The sequence below is a fragment of the Lagenorhynchus albirostris genome, chromosome 7, assembly GCF_949774975.1.
Source record: "Lagenorhynchus albirostris chromosome 7, mLagAlb1.1, whole genome shotgun sequence".
Classification (NCBI taxonomy): Eukaryota; Metazoa; Chordata; class Mammalia; order Artiodactyla; family Delphinidae; genus Lagenorhynchus; species Lagenorhynchus albirostris.
Window position 1 is genome coordinate 33649213 of NC_083101.1, and position 21323 is coordinate 33670535.

The 21323-nt window shown below is 46.9% G+C and overlaps 1 protein-coding gene across 1 annotated transcript in view; it reads left to right on the plus strand.

Moving 5' to 3' along the window:
- GABBR2 (gamma-aminobutyric acid type B receptor subunit 2) overlaps positions 1–19791 on the plus strand; it is a 365190-nt gene extending 345399 nt beyond the window's left edge. Inside the window, exons 14-19 of the mRNA XM_060154769.1 lie at positions 7809–7919; positions 10188–10412; positions 12237–12419; positions 12817–12946; positions 16726–16843; positions 19491–19791. Of these exons, the coding sequence (XP_060010752.1) occupies positions 7809–7919; positions 10188–10412; positions 12237–12419; positions 12817–12946; positions 16726–16843; positions 19491–19656 (933 nt within the window). The 3' untranslated portion in view covers positions 19657–19791. The remainder of the gene's footprint in view (positions 1–7808; positions 7920–10187; positions 10413–12236; positions 12420–12816; positions 12947–16725; positions 16844–19490) is intronic.
- Positions 19792–21323: the final 1532 nt, after the last annotated feature.

Consider the following 21323-nt stretch of genomic DNA (forward strand, 5'->3'; position numbering starts at 1 on the left):
GCTCTTGGTGTTCTTAGGGTGGCTGTTACTTGCTGAGGCCAGCCCATTCCCCCTCTGAGGTCATCTCTCATGGAGCCGTCCTGATCTTACTAGGATGGAAGACCCATGAGGACAGGGCTCTTGTCAGCCCTGGTTATTGCTGCCTTCCCCATGCCCAGAACAGTACCTGGCAGATGGTAGTGCTTGATAGTTATGGAATGAATGAATGAATGATTACTTAGGTAATTGCCCAAGTGAGCAACAAATAAGGAAGGAAAATAAAGAAGAGAAAAAAGCAAGCTGAAAGTTCTTGTAAGCCAGTTATCCGGGGCAAGGGAAACATTCTTAGGCCAGTGGAAATGCTGTAGTCCACAACTGCACAGAGAACTGGGCCTAAAATCCTGGCTCAGGCCCTGTCAGATCCCGGCATGGCATCTGCAGGGGTCAGTGCCTTGTGCTCACTGGCGCCGGGCTGTGTGGCCAGCCCACACTAGGAACAGGGGGAGTGCAATGGCCAGGTACAGCCTGGGCCCTCTGGCCCCTCCTTCCCCAGCAGCTCCCCACACCTCCCCCCTACTCTGCTTCACGTGCTGCCCTGGGTGGGGGCGGGGTGGTGGTCCTCCAAAGTGCCTAAAGTCTGGCCTCATTTGAGGCCAGTGAGTGCCTTCTAGAGTAGCACAGGATGCTGCTGACGGCTTCGACACTTGCAGCCCCACGGAGCCACAGAAGCAGCTCTGTGTCCCCAGCAGAGGGTGATCCACAGCTGCCGGGTGGACCCGCCACACGGTTCTTTGGTGCCCTCTAGTGGTCCTCTGGTGCACGACAACGATGCCAAGTAAGGGCTCAGGTTTCCTGCCCTCTCCCATTGCCTGGTCAGGCATCTCTCCCCATGGGTGTGACTGCTCAGAGCACTCTGAACTCCAGTCCCAGGCACAATGGATCATACAAGAAAAGGCATGGCTCTTACAGTTTGCTTTGAGATTCAATGCAGGGCTCATTTGACTTTATTCAGACTCCCCATCCCCCAGCCTCATGAGTACATAAACTTCATCACTCATAAAACCACCTGAATCACTGCCACTGTGTCCAGTGTTCACAGCCCTGGGGCTGTGTGAAAGTGACGTTGATGACTGGGAGGTTTTTATGGCTTGTTTCCGGATCAGTGCCTATGTACTGGGAGATGGAGTAGAAGCATCTCTGCTCACCCTTGGGATCATGACTTCTCTGAACTCTGGGCAGGCCCTTGTTTTTTTGCTGCCCTTCCACTTCTGCAGGCGAGGCTGTGCTTAAGCTCAACGAGATAAATGGGGTACTGAAAGACCAGATATAAGAATTGGGATTTCAGGATTCAAAGAGGTCAGAGCAGACCAGGATGGAGGTTATGAGGAGGAGAGGGCTACGAATGAGGTAAAAGGTAACCAGGCTGGAATGTCAGCTGCAGAAGCGAGAAGACAGAGCTAGCAGCAGTTCCACGAAAACTACCTATGGGGTCTTAATCAACCGTAAGGAACATATGAATCACCAAAGAAAGGCAGTTATTTAGAAAGGCAAGGAGATCTGAAGCAAGGGTGCTTAGTACCACCTGAAGTGTTGAGCTCAATTCTAGGTTTTCAGATCAATAGTAAACTCGAGCAGTTCAGGAGGACCAGGTCGACTTGTGGGGGGAGGTGATATGTACCTTCACTACAGATCTTCCCCTCATGAAGAAGAGTGTGCAGACTTAAGGAGAGAATTTGATACCATTGTGAGGATCCCCGGAGGAAAGACGAGGATCAATGGTGGACATATAAGAGGAGAAGGTTCTGGTTCAATAAAAGAAAAACTGCAACCATCTCACCGAGAGTGGGAGGGAGGGGACTCTGTCACTGGAGGTATATAAGCCAGGCAATCATTGTTAGCTTCCCATGAACAGAGTTTTCATTACATTGAACAATGGGGTATGACAGAATCAGTCCTCTCTACAAAGAGAATATAAGAGTTCATCATAAATGACTGCCTTTCATTGTAGAACAACAGACACTATCATCATTAATGGATTTGCTGTTCGTGCATGGCCGTAATGGGCCTGTGCTACTGCGTTCTGAGGTCTGCTTAGTTGTCAGACATTGGAGAAAACCAAGTTACGCCACTAAGTCACTGTTGACCTTGGGACCAAGTCCTTTCTCAGTCTCCTCAATTACACAATGAAAGGACATCAGGAAACCCCCACCACTCTTAGAATCCAGCTCAGCTCCTGGGTCAGTAGCAGTGGAGGGGAAATCTCTAGCCCTGGCAACTCTATGGTTCCTGGGGATCACCTTTCCCTGGGGTGTCTCTCACAAATACCCACTGCCACCACTGCAGAGGGCCCTGTAGCACTCCAGCCTGTGTGTGTACTCAACGATCATGGAACCAAAGAGGCTAACCTAAGGCTTTCTGTGGCTTGGGACAAAGAAAGGGAAATCAAGCCTGAGCGAGCATGCAACTGGATGATCTAGTCATAAAATGGCCTGAGCCCTCCGGCTCCACCCCTCCCAGCCCCTCCTGTATCCATATGGGAGCACCATCTTTCCCCAACTCACAGGTACCCAGGCAATGGCATGCCTTGAAGGTCAGGCCTAGTGAGCAGGGCTAAGAGAAATAGGGTTTCCATCCCCCATGTGCTTAAGGCCTGCCTTTCACATCCCTGGATCCCACCAATGTGCCCCTTCTTCCTAGTGACTGACCCTGGGCATGCCTACCCCTTACCCTCAGGAGTGTGGCTTTACCCTGGGCCTTAAGAGGCAACATCCAGAACAGTTCTTTGATGAGATACCCTCAGTGGGATCTGTGCTAAAGACAGATTTGCAAGGACATCTTCAACTTAGTAAATTTGTTGTTGGTAATGTATGGATGTAGCAATTTTGAAACTATTTTGTGTCTATTATAGAATTGAGAAAATGAGTGAATACCTTGATGTTAGAAACCAGGGATCTCACTGTAAGAGAATAAAGATGCAAATATGGAACGGGGGAGAGCAAGCAAGAACACTGTGGTGTTGGGTTTTATTTATATCTATAGATAGATGATAAAGAGATAGAATGATGGTAGATGGATGGGTAGATAGACAGATAGGTAAAGGGGCCTAGAAGTAATGGTACCCTAGGAACAGTGAGCACATCAGTGCCCAGATTTCGGTTTCTAAATACTATTCTCTGCTACAAAGAACCAGGACTCCTCAGAGAAATGGCTGATTCCAAGACTAGGGCAAGGAAGATACAAGGAGAGCCTGGAACCTCTTGTGCCAAGAGGTAGAAAAGTGCTCAAAAAAATTATGGGAGGGAGGGAGACGCAAGAGGGAAGAGATATGGGAACATATGTATAACTGATTCACTTTGTTATAAAGCAGAAACTAACACACCATTGTAAAGCAATTATACTCCAATAAAGATGTAAAAAGTAAAATAAAATAAAATAAAATTATGGGGACATGCATGTTGAAAAAACACAGAGGAGACAGCATGAGGGGGTTTCCTACTAGCCAAATCTGGAAAATTTTGAACAAAATGAATAGTAGTAGTAATGGATTATAAGACACTGAATCTAAAAGGATCCCATAAGTCTATACTGATATACATAAATGAGTGAGAGGAAAGATCTTGTTTACAATATATTGCCAAGTATTTAAATGGAATGTTAGTTAGAAAATCACCATTTTGCAGCCACCAAAGTAATATGACTCAGATAGGAATCATCAATGGAAGCTGCAACCACTGAGTTAACGTTTGTGGGGGAACAGGATACCCACACAGTCTCAAAGTATCTCCCACAGATTATTTATTAATTACAAGAGGGAACTGGTACGTTTGAAGTGGAGAGATCTGGCTGACATCACCTCAACCAGATGATCAAAAACATCACCAATAATGGGACAAAGTGCCATCAAATGCCCCTGATGTGAAACACTGAGGAGGTGAGAACATCACTTACATAGAATTCCTGCCAAGAATACATAACCTGAATTCAGTCATGAAAACACATTCAGACAAACCCAAACTGAAGGACATTCTACAAAATAAATGGCCTGAAATATCAATGACATAACAGACTGAAGTAGGCTGAGATCTTTTTTTTTTTAATTGAAGTGTAGTTGATTTACCATGTTATGCCCATCTCTGCTGTGCAGCAAAGTGACTCAGTTATACACACATACACATGCATTTTAAAAATATTTTTAATTTTTATATTTTTTATATTTTCCATTGTGGTTTATCCCAGGAGATTGGATATGGTTCCCTGTGCTATACAGTAGGACCTTGTTCTTATCCATTCTAAATGTAATAGTTTGCATCTACCAACCCCAAACTCCTAGTCCATCCCTCTCCCTCCCTCCCTTCCCCTTGGCAACCCCAAGTCTGATCTCTATGTCTGTGTGTCTATTTCTGTTTCATACATAAGTTCATTTGTGTCATATTTTAGATCCACATATAAGTGATATGTGGTATTTGTCTTTCCCTTTCTGACTTCCTTCACTTAGTATGATAATCTAGTTGCATCCATGTTGCTGCAAATGGCACTATTTCATTCTTTTTTATGGCTGAGTAGTATTCCATTGTATATATGTACTACATCTTCTTTATCCATTCATCTGTCAATGGACATTTAGTATGTTTCCATGTTTTGCCTATTGTAAATAGTGCTGCTATGAACATAGGGGTGCATGTATCTTTGAATTATAGTTTTGTCCGGGTATATGCCCAGGAGTGGGACTGCTGGATCATATGGTAATTCTATTTTTAGTTTTCTGAGTAACCTCCATACTCTTTTCCATAGTGGCTGCACCAACTGACATTGCCACAAGCAGTGTAGGAGGGTTCCCTTTTCTCCACACCCTCTCCAGCATATGTTACTTGTAGACTTTTTTTTTTTTTTAATCTTTGGCTTAGGTGGGTCTTTGTTGCTGCACGCAGGCTTTCTCTAGTTGCAGTGAGTGGGGGTTACGCTTCGTTGTGGTGCGCAGGCTTCTCGTTGCAGTGGCTTCTCGTGTTGCAGAGCACGGGCTCTAGGCGCACGGGCTTAGTTGCTCTGAGGCATGTGGGATCTTCCCAGACCAGGGCTCGAACTCGTGTGCCCTGCATTGGCAGATTCTTAACCACTGCGCCACCAGGGAAGCCCCTAGACATTTTAGTGATGGCCATACTGATCGGTGTGAGGTGGCACCTCACTGTAGTTTTGATTTGCATTTCTCTAATAATTAGTGATGTTGAGCATCTTTTCACGTGCCTATTGGCCATCTGTATGTCTTCTTTGGTAAATGTCTGTTTAGGTCTTCTGCCCATTTTTGGATAGGGTTTTTTTTGTTGTTGAGTTGTATGAGCTGTTTGTATATTTTGGAGATTAAGCCCTTGTCAGTCACATCATTTGCAAATACCTTCTCCCAGTCCATAGGTTGTCTTTTTGGTCCCCCCATCCCCACCCAGCAGCATGCAGGATCTTGGTTCTCTGACCAGGGATTGAACCCGCGTCCCCTGCAGTGGAAGCACGGAGTCTTAACCACTGGACCACCACAGAAGTCCCTATCTTTTCGGGGTTTTTTTTTGTTTCTTGTGTTTTTAAAAATTAATTAATTTTTGGCTGCATTGGGTCTTCGTTGCTGCACACAGGCTTTCTCTAGTTGCAGCGAGCAGGGATACTCTTGTTGCAGCGCACGGGCCTCTCACCGCAGTGGCTTCTCGTTTCAGAGCACGGGCTCTAGGCGCGCGGGCTTCAGTAGCTGTGGCTCACCGGCTCTAGAGTGCAGGCTCAGTAGTTGTGGCACACGGGCTTAGTTGTTCCACGGCATGTGGGATCTTCCCGGACCAGGGCTCAAACCCATGTCCCCTGCATTGGCAGGTGGATTCTTAACCACTGTGCCACCAGGGAAGTCCCTCTTTTTGTTTTTTTAATGGTTTCCTTTGCTATGCAAAAGCTTTTAAGTTTAATTAGGTCCCATTTATTTTTATTTCTACTGCTTTGGGAGACTGACCTAAGAAAACACTGGTATGATTTATGTCAGAGAATGTTTTGTCTATGTTCTCTTCTAGGAGGTTTATAGTGTCATGTCTAACGTTTAAATCTTAAGCCATTTTGAGTTTTTTTGTGTGTGCATGGTGTGAGGGTGTGTTCTAACTTTATTGATTTACATGCGGGCTGTCCAACTTTCACAGCACCACTTGCTGAAGAGACTTTTTCCCATTTTATATTCTTGCCTCCTTTGTCAAAGATTAATTGACTGGGGGAGGGTGGGAGGGAGGGAGGGAGACGCAAGAGGGAAGAGATGTGGGAGCATATGTATATGTATGACTGATTCACTTTGTTATAGAGCAGAGGCTAACACACCATTGTGAAGCAATTATACTCCTGTAAAGATGTAAAAAAAATATATATATATAAGTTCACTATGTTGTACACCTGAGACTAATATAGTACTGTAAGTAAACTATATATAAAAAAAGATTAATTGACTGTAGGTGTGTGGGTTTATTTCTGGGCTTGGTGAGGTCTTGAGATTGAAGGAGGAAGGGCTGATTCCAAGGCTGACTACAGACATGCTAAGTAAATGCAACGCATGGTCCTGGATTGGGTCCTTAAAGGACGTTATTGGGCCAATTAGCAAAATTTAAAAATAGGTAGTGTATTAGATAATATACTGTATCAATGTTAAATTTCCTGAATTTGGTAGGTATACGTGGTTATATAAGAGAATCTCCTGTTCTTAGGAAAAACATGCTAGATATTTAGGGGTGAAGAAGGGCCAGGATGTCTGCAACTTACTCGCAAGTAGTTCATTAAAAAAATATACCGGGCTTCCCTGGTGGCGCAGTGGTTGAGAGTACGCCTGACAATGCAGGGGACGCGGGTTTGTGTCCTGGTCCGGGAGGATCCCGCATGCCGCGGAGCGGCTGGGCCCGTGAGCCACGGCCACTGAGCCTGCGCGTCTGGAGCCTGTGCTCCGCAATGGGAGAGGCCACAACAGTGAGAGACCCACGTACCGCCAAAATACATATATATATATATATATATATATATATATATATACCTACAGTATATATTTTTTCACTCCCTTGTTGTCTTTTTCTCCTCTTGCCACCATCTGGCTGATTCTCTCCTGGAGTTTCTCAGTTCAAATTCCTGAGAGAGAGAACTGTGCTTGGGTTGGATCCTCTCCACCACCCCTCTTTGGGCAGAGCACTTTGCACTAGGAAACCTCATAGGTCCCTGACAAGCCTCAGATTGGCTACCTAAGGTCAGATGCTCACCCCTTGTCCAATCAACTCTGGCCCAGAGTGCATCATGTGGTACATAACACGGCTGCCACCACTGCTCCCTCCATGGAGGTGGTAGGCAAGATCTCCTTCCTTATAGGGTTTGGCAGGCCCCGTGCTTGGTCTAGCCAGTAGACACTATCTCCCAACTACCTGAGTTAATTCCAGAGACACCTGAAGGCCTCCACACCTAACTTTGTGCTTCATTCTCACCCTTACTCTTTTAACAAATGTTATAGAAAGATGCCTGCTCTGGGCCAGGTCTTGTGCTAGGTACTAGGGGCACAGAAGTGACCCAGTCCCTACTCCTGAGCTCTGACTCAAGCTGGAAATGCATGAAGAACTCCAATAACTGAAGGTCAGAGCTGAATCACGACCAACAAACAGAAAGCAGTCAACGCTGGTTGAGGCCCGAGTCCCATGGAACACAGAGATGGGGTCCAAAAGGCCTCCTGGATGGTAGCACTGGCTGTGGCTCATGGGAGGGAAAAGGGCTATGAAACAGGGACCTGGCTGCTGGGAGGGTGCCGAGTGCCATCCCTGGGTTTCTGTTTTCTCTTCGCACAGCCGGACCCGGCAGGACGGGACATCTCCATCCGCCCTCTCCTAGAGCACTGTGAGAACACCCACATGACCATCTGGCTTGGCATCGTCTATGCCTATAAGGGGCTTCTCATGGTAGGTGCAGAGCGGGAGGCAGAGTGGGGGAAATGCTTCTCTGCCAGAGCTCTCTCTCCTAAGCGCCTCCATCAACATAAAAATAAACAGAGTCCCCAGGACTAAGCACTGGCTCTTTGCCAGTCTCGGTGCCTGGCACGTGTCATTTCAATCCCACAACCATCACATGAGATAGGTACAAATAATGTGCCCATTTCACTGTGAGTGTGCCTCCCAGCTGCTACTGTCCTGCTCCCTGACAACAGTCTGTTGGTACCCAGCGCACATTCACATCCTGTGGGAGATGAGTGGAATCATCTCCATTTGGAGATGGGGGAAATCAGGCTCAGACAAGTTAAATGATTTGCCAAAGGCCGCCTGGTAACCTCCAATTTCCAAACCCAATACTCTTTCCACTCCATTCATCTGTTATACAAAGATCACATACCAAGCCCACCTCACACGACTGTGGAATTTCAGTTAGGAAGAACTTGAAAGGGCAGTCCCACCCGACCTTATTCTGGGTTGACCCCTGAATCTTCTCTTCACATCCTGTGCAAACCATGCCTGCAACTGCACCCTCCTCAGATCCTTCCACAGTGAAGTGAAGCCGCGATCGGCCTCTGTGGCAGAGAGGAGGCACACAGAGCCCCTGTGAGAGCAGGCATCTGGAGCACCCATCCAGCTCTGACGCACATCGCCAAGGGACCCCAGGCAGGCCATTTGGCCTTGCCTAGCCTCTGCTTCTTCCCCTCCAGGAAGTGGAAAGCCACACCCAGCTGTAGGATTGAAGGCACCACACATGAAGGAACCAGCACGAAGCAAACGTTCAACAGCGTGGTTTCCATCCCTCACCCAGTATCTGCTTCCTGGGCTTCTGGTTCCTATTTTAATTGGAATTGAAAATAATAATAAATCAGTCTGTGAGATAACACACTTAAAGGAGAGAAAAACAACTATGGTTGTAAAAAATACCAATTACAAAATAATTAACTTACTCTTATAATGGATATAACAGTTTACAACATGCTTTCACATCCATCCTCTCATTTCATCTGGACAGAAGCCCTGTGAGATAGTGTAGGCCCTTGGGATGATGTTACATGGTTCATGCAGGTGTTGGATGCCCCAGACTTCAGAGATAAGGCCAGAGGGAAAGGAAGCCTTTGCAGGACAGCCTCCTGGAGGGGCTGGACCACAGCCGAAGCCCCTGCAGCAGTCAGTAGCTGTGGTCAGCTCTCCCTCCTGCCCACACCACCATTCTACCCAGCATTCCATCTGCACTTTCTCTGCAGCCTGCCTTCCCCTCAGACAACACATGATAGCTAAACCCTCAACACCCTACTTTACATCACATTTGACTTCTACCCTATTCATTTCTGTTGGAAATGTATTGGTTAGCAGTAGAGCTGCAAGTGACAGAAAACCCACAATAATAGTAGTTTTTTAAAAAGATAATTGCCTTCTCAGGTAAGCAAAAGGGCTGGTGTGGAGGCTACTAGAATCTGAGTTCCTTGCATCTTGTCTTCCTCATCTTCATCATACAGCTTCCACATCATGGTCTAAGATGACTTTATGATCTAAAATGGCTGCTCAAGCTCCAGCCATCACATTCCACTCCATCTGCTAGGAAGGTGGAAGAGGAACAGCCTTTTCCTCTAAAGACACTTCCCAGAACTTGTACACACCACTTCCACCTACATGGCATTGTCTAGAACCCAGTCATATGCCACACCTAGCTTCAAGGATGGCTAGGAAATGCAGTCTCTCTACTCTGGGTGGCTATGTGCATTGGGGGGTCCCAGACACAGGGGCTCTGCCTGGTTTAACAGAAAAAAAACTAGCCTTAACTTCTAGAGACACAGTCCACTGTTGCCACCATATTGCTCTGTGGCCTTGGGCAAGCCCCTTCCTCTCTTCTGGGCCTTCAGGTTCTCTGTAGAGGGAGGGCATATGGTTGAGATTGTGTCTGAAGTTCTTTCCCACTGTGGCCTCCTGTGGGTCTGTGTGTGAACCAGTGGTGGAGGTGAAGGAGGACCAGACAGTGTAACACCCCAGTCTGCATTTCCTTGGCAGGACTCAACCCAGGGCCACAAGTGGAGACAGATTGTGGAGACAGATTATCCACAAGACCTGGCCAGCAGCAAACCCCCAGCCTCCCTCCCCCCAAGCCCCCACTTCAGAGTAGTGGGGAGGAACAGAATAACCCTTAGTTCAGTAGCTTCTCAGAACGGGAGTGTATGCCGCCACGTGGTAATGACCGTCTCCCTTTTCTGTTCACCGTTCCAGTTGTTCGGTTGTTTCTTAGCTTGGGAGACCCGAAACGTCAGCATCCCCGCACTCAATGACAGCAAGTACATTGGGATGAGCGTCTACAACGTGGGGATCATGTGCATCATCGGGGCTGCCGTCTCCTTCCTGACCCGGGACCAGCCTAACGTGCAGTTCTGCATTGTGGCCCTGGTCATCATCTTCTGCAGCACTATCACCCTCTGCCTGGTGTTTGTGCCAAAGGTATGGGGCAGGTGCCAGCAATCCCCCCGCCCTCACCACCCTGGCATCTGGCCTCTGACTCCATCACAAGGGCATTGCTGTGTTTCTCTCACTTTCTACAAGTTTTATACACTTTTTTTTTTTAAATGATGAACACAATTCACATCACAGAAAGTTTGGAAAATGCAGAAAAGCAAAAAACCAGATTTTTCAGAAATCTCACAGTCCTGCCACCCGAAAATAATCACTGTTAATATTTTGGTTTGGTTTTTTACTGTTAATATTTTTGATGTGTTTCCTTCCAGCTTCTTTTTTAATGGTTTAGGGCACTGATGCTTTTTCAGATATAGCTGTAATTATAGCACACTTTGCAATTTGCCTTTTTGACTTAACTTTTGCCCTTTGTATCTTCCCACATTCATAACCATTGTTGAGGGGATGTTCCATAATTTACTCAACCACTTGATCCCTTACTGGTGAGCATTACAGTTGTTTGAAGATTTTTTATATTATAAATGAACTTTTTTTTCTACATAATACATTTTCCTTGTTTCCAATTATTCCCTTAAGGTAGAGTCACAGAATTAGTATTAGTGGGTCAAAAGGAATAACCATTTTTAACAACCACTTATGTTTTTCATTTGTCTGAAGGGCTGACCTGAGAGATATTTTCCAAACATTATCCTACCCAGCAGTGGGCAGGTGAATCAGAGGCCTTGACCCCTGCAGTAGGCTGATCTGTGTAGAGGAAAACCTGACCTTGGTGGGTCTCAAGAGTAAAAGCAGCAGCAGGAAACAGAGGTAGTTGAGAAGTCATTGACCCAAGTTAGGGAGTGTCTGCCTTAGAGAAAGGGGAGAGGAGAGATCACTGGAGGTCCCATGGCTCCTCCAGCCTCCTGGGCGCCCAGTCAGTCCCTAAGCAGTGTCAGCTCTGCTCTAGAACATCTCTGGCATACACTCCCTCCTTTAGTAGTCAACACTTTCCCAGGCTCCAGGCTCACACCACAGCTTCTCTGCCTGCATTCTGACTTCCTCTCCACCCTGTGAAAGATGCCAGATGATTCTAAGCCCAGCTCTGACGGGGTCACTCTGCTTTGTCACCACCCCTGATAGCTCCTCATTGCCTTCCTGGCTCCAGGATCAAGTCCCCGACACTGGGCTGGCTTTCAGGACCATTGGATCTCCTTGTCTCCCCCAGAGAACTCTGTCCACCATCCAACTGCCCTTCTCTATAAGTGCCCTGAGCCCTAGGCCTCCCTGCATTTGCATATGCCATTTCTTCCCCCTGGACTTCCTTTACCGTCACCATCCTCACCCCCCAGCACCATGGTGAGCACTCTGCCCTGAATGCCTCTGGCCTGGTAAAGATCCTTCCTCCATCCCTGCCCCTCACCTCTGAACCATAGGTCCTGGTGGACAGAGGCCATGGTTCTAACAAGCACAAGCCTTCACTTTCCTCCCATTGTCTTCACAGCTGTCACCTACAGCTGTTTATTTTCTACATGGAGCTGGGCTAAGGCAGAGTGAGGCTCGGCTGGAGCCAGGCCTGAGGGGCCCTGGGTGGCCTCTGCAGGATAGCTGGGATGCGGGTGCAATCAGGATCAGGAGACCAGACATCTAGTGGCAAGGAAGAAAACCAAGACTCTGCAAGGGGAAGGGGGCTGCCCAAGGGCACACACAAAGGAGGGACAGAAACAAGTCTGAGCCCAGGGCTCCAGACTCCCAGCCTGTGTCGTTCCTGGGGCCCCATGTTGCCTCCAGCGCAGGACCCGCTGGAAGCAGCTGGATGGGCATGGGAGGAAGGGCCCCAGGGTCCTCTTTTCAGCCCCACCTTTGTCCTTTCAGCTCATCACTCTGAGAACAAACCCAGACGCAGCAACTCAGAACAGACGATTCCAGTTCACTCAGAATCAGAAGAAAGAAGATTCTAAAACCTCCACCTCAGTCACCAGCGTGAACCAAGCAAGCACGTCCCGCCTAGAGGGCCTGCAGTCAGAAAACCATCGCCTGCGAATGAAGATCACAGAGGTACCTCCCACAGCACTGGTCGCCAGGGCCCCTTCCTCCCATTTGAGTCCCTCTGCCCTGTGCAGGGACTTTCCGGGCTGCCGCTCCCCACCACGTCCCCTCTAGAGCATCCCCACATCATGGCCGTGCAGTCCCATCTACTGTCGTTATGGCTGCAAGAACCAAAAGGAACATGAACCAGACAGATACGGTTTGTCAGAATCTGACAGGAGTTTATTACCCACCTAGCCCAGGCTCTGGGGTCCAGCAATGCCCGATTCAAGATATCCTCAGAAAGAAAGGAGTTCTTAAAGATTTGTGATTATACTAGTGAGTTGGGAAAACTCAGTTTTCCACCTGGGGCCAGGGCAGGGGCTGGGCCGGGGGCTCTGACTCAGCGGGAGCCTTTGTTTTCTAGCTGGACAAAGACTTGGAAGAGGTCACCATGCAGCTGCAGGACACGCCAGAAAAGACCACCTACATTAAACAGAACCACTACCAAGAACTCAATGACATCCTCAACCTGGGGAACTTCACTGAGAGCACAGGTAAGAGGAGGTGGGACCCCTGGGTATGAGACACTAGCCGTCCATTTTACAGATGAAGAAACTGAGGCTCAGAGAGGGGGGTGGGGCAGGTCTGAAGTCACACAAGCCAAGCTGGAGTATCTGGAACCCACATCTACTGAGTGCAGTTCAGTGTTTGTTTGGAGCCCCACCTGGGGATCCACCTATGCACGGGGCTTCTTTTTCTCAGTCCCTTGGGCTCCAGTTCCATGTGTACCCCACATGGCCGGCATTCCCAGCGTTCTGACTGGGGGCACATTGTTCTTAGTGAATAATGTACTCATAATTCTTCCAACATTTCACAGTTTCAAACACACCTCATCAACGTACAGGAAAGGAACGGTCAGTAAGATGACATGACATTCGATCCCACCAACCACCTGGGAAATAACACAGTCCATTTTTTGCCTACATTTAGGCAAAATTTTAAAAAGATTACCAGTGTTGATAAGAGCGTATGGAAATGGACACTGTCCTGCAATGTTTTGGAAGTCGGTCTGGCACTCTCCAGAAGTCTGATGTTAAGCCCCTTGACTAGCAATTCCCCCAGCGGGAGGCTTCCCCTTGGAAATAATCCCACAGGGTCAAAGGTATAGATGCATAGTGCTTATCATAACACTACTTGTAGGCGAGAAAAGCTGGAATTAACTTACATGTTCATCATTTGGAGTGGTTTCATGAATTATGATACAGCAAAACAAGGCATATAATATGGTTATTAAAAAGTAAGGTGCATCTCTTTGTACAGATATGGAAAGATCTCTAAATGAGAAAAGCAGTATGAAGACAAGCATTATGATACAATATGCACACACATGTATGTGTATATATGTGTGTGTGTGTGTGTGTAAGTGCATTTTTCAAAAGGTCTGGTAGAACAAACACCAGATTGTTAACAGTATCCACCTGTGGGAAAGGGACAATATGTGTGGAGAGTGGGTGAGAAGGGATTCTTTTATGTTTCATTTTATATACTTCTCTACTGTTTGCATCTTGTCATTAGCATATATTCATTAATTTTATAAAATTTGTTTAAGTCAATGAAAAATCTTTAGTTTTATTCTTATTACAAAAGAATTATTATATAATTCTTATTATATTAGATGTTGATTGTTTAAAAATGTCTAGATTCAGATAAGTAAAAAGGAAACTGAAAGAATAAAAATTATTCCTGATTATTTTAGTATCTAGTAAAGGTGAGCATTTCAAATTAGTGGAGAAAAATGAATTATTCAATAAATTTCATTGGGATAAATGGGCAGCCATCTGGAAAAGAATAAAGTTAGATCCTTACCTCACAACTTACACAAAAATAAATTCCAGATGGATAAAAGATTTAAATATAAAAAGTGAAAACCATGAATGTACTAGAAGAAACCATAGGAGAATTTCTTTTGTAATCTCAGCAGGAGGGAAACCTTTTCAGTTTGATGCAAAACAGAGAAACCATAAAAAAAAAAGTTGATGAATTTAAATACAAAAGAAATTTTGTTAACAATGTGAAAGCCATCATAAGTACAGTCAAAAAATCAAACTAAGCCAAAAAATATTATCTCAGGTAATAAGCTTATTCTCTTATATAAAAAGAAATTATGTAATTATATACAAAGTATATGTAACTATATACAAACTAATAAGAAAAAGACCAACAAACCAAAAGAAAAATGGGCAAAAGAGAGTTCTCATTAAAGGTAATACAAGTGGTTCTTATGTTTATGAAAAGATGCTCAGTCTCCCTCCTCATTAAAGGAATGCAAATTAATTTGCAGTGAAATACCATTTTTACCTATAAGACTAACAAAGATCAGAGATCAAAAAGTTGCTGAGAGTGGGAGGCAACAGGTGGCGAAACACTGCTGCCCGAAATAGAAATGTTCTGACCCAGCAACTCCAATTTGGGAATTTATCCTAAGGATATACAGTCAACTCTCATTACTCACAGTAATCGTATTCTACAAAGTCCCTGTGAACTGTGAATTCCTAGCGGAGACACAGGGTTAGGTTCCTGCAAGCATCTCCCAGGTGGACATTTTCATCAACTGATCAATACATAATTTTGTTTTATGTGTGTTTCTACTGGAAGACACCTTGTTTAATAAACATTGTTGATTCATTAACACTGAACTCATAGCTAACAGCACTGTAACTCATATCTGAACAACACATCTAACACACACTTTCTCCATCTGGCACATCACGGCTTAGGAGAACAATGGATAGCACTTCAGCACTAGGCTTGGGAGCCATTTTAAACAGCGAAAGCACCAACACAACGCACAAAAATGTGAAAAACGTGGTACTTCATAGACCACAATAAGGATACTTATTTATAATATGAGAGGTAAAACAAGAAGGCAGAGCCTTGTTCAACCTCAGCTGGGAGAGTGACTCAGATTTTTGATGCTCTGTGTGTGTTATCGAATGACAGTGAAAGCACCACGAGTATTGACTCTGGGGTTACAAATAAATTTTAGCAAGTAGGCGAGTTCACAAACACAGAATCTATGAACGAAGAGGATTGACTGTATTCACATGGATGCAAAATGACACACATGTAAGGCTGCCCTAACCCTAACCCTGCAGCAGAAAAAGAAAACACCCATACTCTTTTTTAATATAAATTTACTTATTTTGGCTGTGTTGGGTCTTAGTTGCTGCGCACGGGCTTTCTCTAGTTGCGGCAAGTGGGGGTACTCTTCATTGTGGTGCACAGGCTTCTCATTGCAGTGGCTTCTCTTGTTGCGGAACATGGGCTCTAGGCACGCGGGCTTCAGTAGTAATGGCTCAAGGGCTCTAGAGTGCAGGCTCGGTAGTTGTGGCTCACGGGCTTAGCTGCTCTGCGGCATGTGGGATTCCTGGACCAGGGCTCGAACCCATGTCCCCTGCACCATGTCTTAACCACTGTGCCACCAGGGAAGCCCAACACCCATACTCTTTTCCAAACCAAATGAATCCACATCTCTTAGGTGGGGGCCATGTTTTTATATTTCATATTTCTTTAGTTCTCTCCACGTGGTTCTGAAGCACAAAGATGGTTGAGAGCATCATGTTTTGTGGCTACACAGTATTTCTGTGAATGGAGGCCCCATACATGCATATTAGTCTGTAACTAATCCATTATTACCCGACAAATTCGGGTGAGTTTCAACTTTCTGATATTGTAAACAATGTGGATTTGAACATCTTTTGTATAGTTTCACAAACATCCTTAATTATTTCTTTGGGATAGTTCCTGAAAGTGGAAATTCTGGGTAAAACACATACTTTTTATAGTGTTTGATGCTTATTGACAGTACCTGCCAGAAAGATTATGCCGGTTTATACTCCCACCAGCAGTTTACTATTATTATTCTTTTCAGACTTAGCAATCTTATGGAAAATATACCTTGGAGTTCTTTTTTTTCTTTGTCATTATATTCCTAATGCACCCATGAAAAGGACCTTCATATTAGAACCTCTCATTTCTAAGTTATGTTGCCTACATTTGTCGACTCGATTCCCTTTTTTTCTTGGAGAAAGGGAGGTCCCACGGCACACTATCCACATCCCCAGCACGCCACTTCCATCCCTGGACAGGGGCTTCTCGGCTCCCTGCCTTGGTCTCAGGAGAGTGGCTCAGGGACCATGGCTTAGAGAACACAAAGGGAAGATGGGCTCTTTTGCATTCTCTCTCCTTGGGCAGTATCCTAAAAATGACTGCACTGTTGATTTTTAAAAATTAAGTTTACAGAATTATTGCAGTATTGTTGTTTTGCATTCAGATGGGGGAAAGGCCATTTTAAAAAACCACCTCGATCAAAATCCCCAGCTACAGTGGAACACGACAGAGCCCTCTCGAACATGCAAAGATCCTATAGAAGATATAAACTCCCCAGAACAGTAAGTACCTTCTCCTTCAGAATTACTGCCCAAGACTACATTCCTCCTATACAAGAGTTTACATTTGGCACCATGTTTTCACATGCATTACTTTATTTGAACTCTACAGTAATCTCATGATGCAGGTCAAATTACACTGCTTATATTACACATAAGACGACTAATATTCAAAGAGGGGAGGTGACTTGCCAAAGCTTACCAGTTGCTAAATGCAGGAGATGATAGGATTTGAACTTGGGTCTCTCCAACATCAAATCCCATGTTCTCTGCCTTTGTTACATATAAAATGAATACATTTACTTAACACCAATTTACTGAGACCTACTATGTATCAAGCACAGCACTGAAGAAAACAGACAAAAATCCTTCCCTTCATGGAGTTTACATTCTATCTGGGAAGACAATAACTTAACAAAAAAGCAAAACCTAGTATGTTATGTTAAATGATAGGTGCTTTGGAGAAAAACTAAGCAGGAAAGGAGTTAGGGAGTATAATTTTACACAGGGAGGTCAGAGCAAACTTGGTGAGGTGACATCTAAGCAAAGACCTGGACATCTCCAGTAGCTTTGTCCCCACTGGCAATTTTTAGCAGCAATTAGAAATGTCAACTCTGAAACTTGTTCCCTGGGAAGTGACAACAAGGGGAGAGGAACCAGCAAAGGGAGCCCAATCACCAACTGCAGTGTCATTTGGGGCCATTTAGTCTTAGAGCTAGTAGCCTCTCAACCCAATTAGCTCCAGGGCCTCGCAGCTGACAGTCCAATATAATTACTGATGGTTACATGGCATTCATCAGTGGTCTACCTATTAGTTGCCTGCACCACAGTGCAAGTACCTTGAGGGTAAGGTTTAAGTCATTCCTATGTCCCTTGGACTGAACACAGCTTCCAGCACTGAGTAGGTTTTTGGCAATGAATTAATGAAAAGGCAAACAGGATCCCAGCAGACAGCAGAATGTGTGGCTCTGACAACCACACACAGATGCCCACCCTGCCTAGGATGCTCAGACAGAACACCCTTTCCCAGGTCAAGTTCATTCTTCAGCTCCCCATTTTCCTGGACTCTGCCAACACCAATGACATTATACAAGCTCAACTTTAATTTCCAAATGAAGTCTCCAACACGCTAATCTCTCATGAGCACCTGGGAAGGGTCTCTTGGGAGAAGCCCTTCTGGCCAGCAGGTCCTTAGGGAGTGGGGGCAGCACTGCATCTGTCCCCATCCATCTCAGAACCCCACCAATGCATACACCCCAGGGCGCACCCTGGTGGGCTGAGGCAGCCTCTGTGAGTTGATTTGCCACCCCACAAAGCACTGTGGTTCAACAGAAGAAGCAAGAGTCACACCTTCCCCAGTTCTGGTTGTTTCTGTAAGCAAGTTACACAAACTCTGTACCCTTCTCTCATCTTTATAATGGGAACAGCAGTGCTTCTTTTGCCTATTGGGTTTTGTGAAGGTCTGGGGTTTTTCCCACCTGAGTTGCCAGGCCTGGGGAACACAAGGAGGCCTGAGAGTTCAGGGAATGCAACTTCCCAGATGCAGTGGGAAACTGCACAAAACACAGCCGAGCAGGGGAGCAGTGGCCTGGGCACATCCGCCAAAGCAGCCTTCACAACAAATAAGGTGATTTACTCTCCTGCCTGCTGGTCATGAGGACTGATGAGAAGGCAAGCGGAACGGTGTGGCAGTGAGCAGGTAGTCAGAAGGCTGCTCCCTCTTCACTCTGCTCCTCCATCAGTCCTGTTTACCCAGCCCCTGACTCAGCCCGGCCTCAGATTTTTTTCTGGCTGCCTTTCTGGGAATTTACCAGAAATTCCTTGTTCTGGGGGCATAGAGAAGGAAGGAGCTCACTCTCTGAGGGGGTTAGCACAAAAATGATGACATTTAAACTGGATCTTAGAGGGAAAGCAGTCATCAGATGGGAAAGCAGAGGAAGCGCTATCTAGGCCGGGGAAACAGCATGTGCAGAGGCATGGAAGATGCCTCCCCATAAGCAGGGTTTTAGGGGAAACTAGCCACCAGAGGGTAATAAGGTTTTCGGGGAGAGGGGGTAGAAGGTTCACCTGGAGAATCTGGCAAGAGGCAGATCTTGGGGATCCCTGAATGCCCCATCCCAGTGTTGGAGAGAAAACGCTAGTCACCAAAGAAGCCGAAAGACCAGGAAGGAACCTTTTTGGAATTGGCCCAGCAAGAGGGACTGAGGTCCTGGACAAGAGACAGTGGCAGAGAAGCCAATAAGGAAGGACAGAGCAGCTGAGAAGCCTTTCCGGGATGGAACCCAAAGCCAAGGCCATTCGGGGACTGGCAAGAGTAGCGAATGAGAGCTGTCTGGGTTTGCAGCAAAGCCCTGTTCGAAGGGCAAGGCCTTATTCTTAAAAATCACTGGAAGCTCGAGAAGCCTGCCTCCTCCTTGCTGCCGTTGCTCTGGTTATTCCCGGGGCAGCAGCTGGCACAGGCAGGCCTGCATTAAACACCTGCCAGATGGATGAGTGGTTAGATGACAGGATGGACAGATCTTGGATTCAGAGAGAAGTTAGCTTCTTAGCACCACCATCAGCTTCTTAGCCAAAGCGACTCCAAAGGCCTTCCTGGTGAGCAGCCCACTAGCCTTCACTAACACCCCCCTTCCTTCTCTCCCTGCCACAGCATCCAGCGCCGGCTGTCCCTCCAGCTCCCCATCCTCCACCACGCCTACCTCCCGTCCATTGGAGGCGTGGACGCCAGCTGTGTCAGCCCCTGCGTCAGCCCCACCGCCAGCCCCCGCCACAGACACGTGCCACCCTCCTTCCGAGTTATGGTCTCGGGCCTGTGAGGGCGGGAGGCCTGGGGCCGGGGCCTCCCCCGCGACGGAACCACACGGAGCAGAGGCATCTGCTACAGGAACCCTGTCAGCTCTGGCCGCGGAGAAGCTGGCGCCACGGCTGGCCTTGCGGGACTGCTCGATGGCACGGAGTGCACAAGATGGGGGGCACTTGGCACCTGACCTCGCGCCTTATTTGTGAAGTTTTCATTCTTTCACAAAGAAGAGGAATGAAAATGACTTCTTCCTTAATGTCTGCAAAGGAGGAGGAGCTAGGATATTTGAAACTTGGCAAAAAAAAAAAAAAATCCTAGACAAGGAGAAAGTCACTAGAACTCCAGCTAGAAGTCACTGAGTGGCCCTGAGCAGCCTTGAAAAGAGGCGAGGGGCTTCTGGAGAAACCGCCTCTGCCTCTGCACACATGCCACCGGCTGTGGCCTCCCAAGCCAGCCCTTCTCCCCTCTGGGGAAGGAGGTGGGCAGGGCAGCCAGGCTCCCAGCTGCCAGTCCAGCCAACCCCAGCCTTCCTGGAACAGGGAGTCTACAGGGAGGGCAGCCGGGCACAGCTCTGTGGGCCGAGGGCTGGGGTACCGGAGCAGGCTGACTCGCATGCCTCCCGGTGGGACTTACTCTCTGATAAATGCCACACATTAATACAATAACACCCGTTCCGGGACCGTGGGGATTTAGGGCACGTCACTGCAGACACGCTCTGCAGCATTCACTCACAGTCGGCCATGCACCCACCACGTCAGCCATGTCCTTGTGTTCGTATCAGGTGTTCCCCATAATAAGGGGGGCACCCGAGCTAATCATAGAATGTCTGTTCCCAGCAAACACGATAAAGAAAGATTGTGCACTTTAACCTCTCTCATCAGGGCCCAAGGGCTGGCTGGGGTTTTGTTTTGTTTTTTTCCACTGACTTTGTTTCTGACCAAAGTGAATCAGGGGCATCTGCTAGAAGACATCCCTGTAGTCACGGGGAGAGAGTTGCTAGCTGCGGGCTTCCCTTAACTTCCAGAAGGCAGCCTTCATTGGGACAAGCCGGCAAGCTCTGCCCTTGGGGGTCCCAGGGGTGATCAATCAGCACACTGATTCTCATTCATAAGATCACTCTTCCCTTTTAAACGAACCCCAAAGAGCACTGGCCTGGGAGTCACAAAGACCTGGGTTCAAGTCCTTGCTCCACTGCTGACTCCCTCCATGACCTTGGGCAAGTCACTTGTGTCTCTCTGAGCCTCAGTTTCCCCTCTCTAACAAACTGGGGTTGAAATAACACCTGTCCTGCCCTACCTCACAGGGTCACTCTGAAGATCAAAACTTGATCTCATCCAGGAAAGCTTCATACCAAACAGTGAAGCGGCCCTGACCCATGAGGTATCAGGATGACCATGACCTTCAGCCCTCAGGACAGACGGGGCTGTGGCCCAGAGAAGCTCCCAGCACAGCCCTATACCAGTATCCACCTGGCTGGAGAGAGGTGGATCCCGATGATTTCTGTGACATTCCTGGGACAGGTTCATCTGCTAAAGAAAGGCCTGAATGACAATGTCCCGGACGTCTGCACAACTGAGCAGTCGCTCAACTCCCTAAAGAACCCTAATGGCAGCTTCAACAGGCAGGCAATAATCTCTTCCCAGACCACTGAAGTCAGAAATACAGTGTTGTCACCACCAGGGT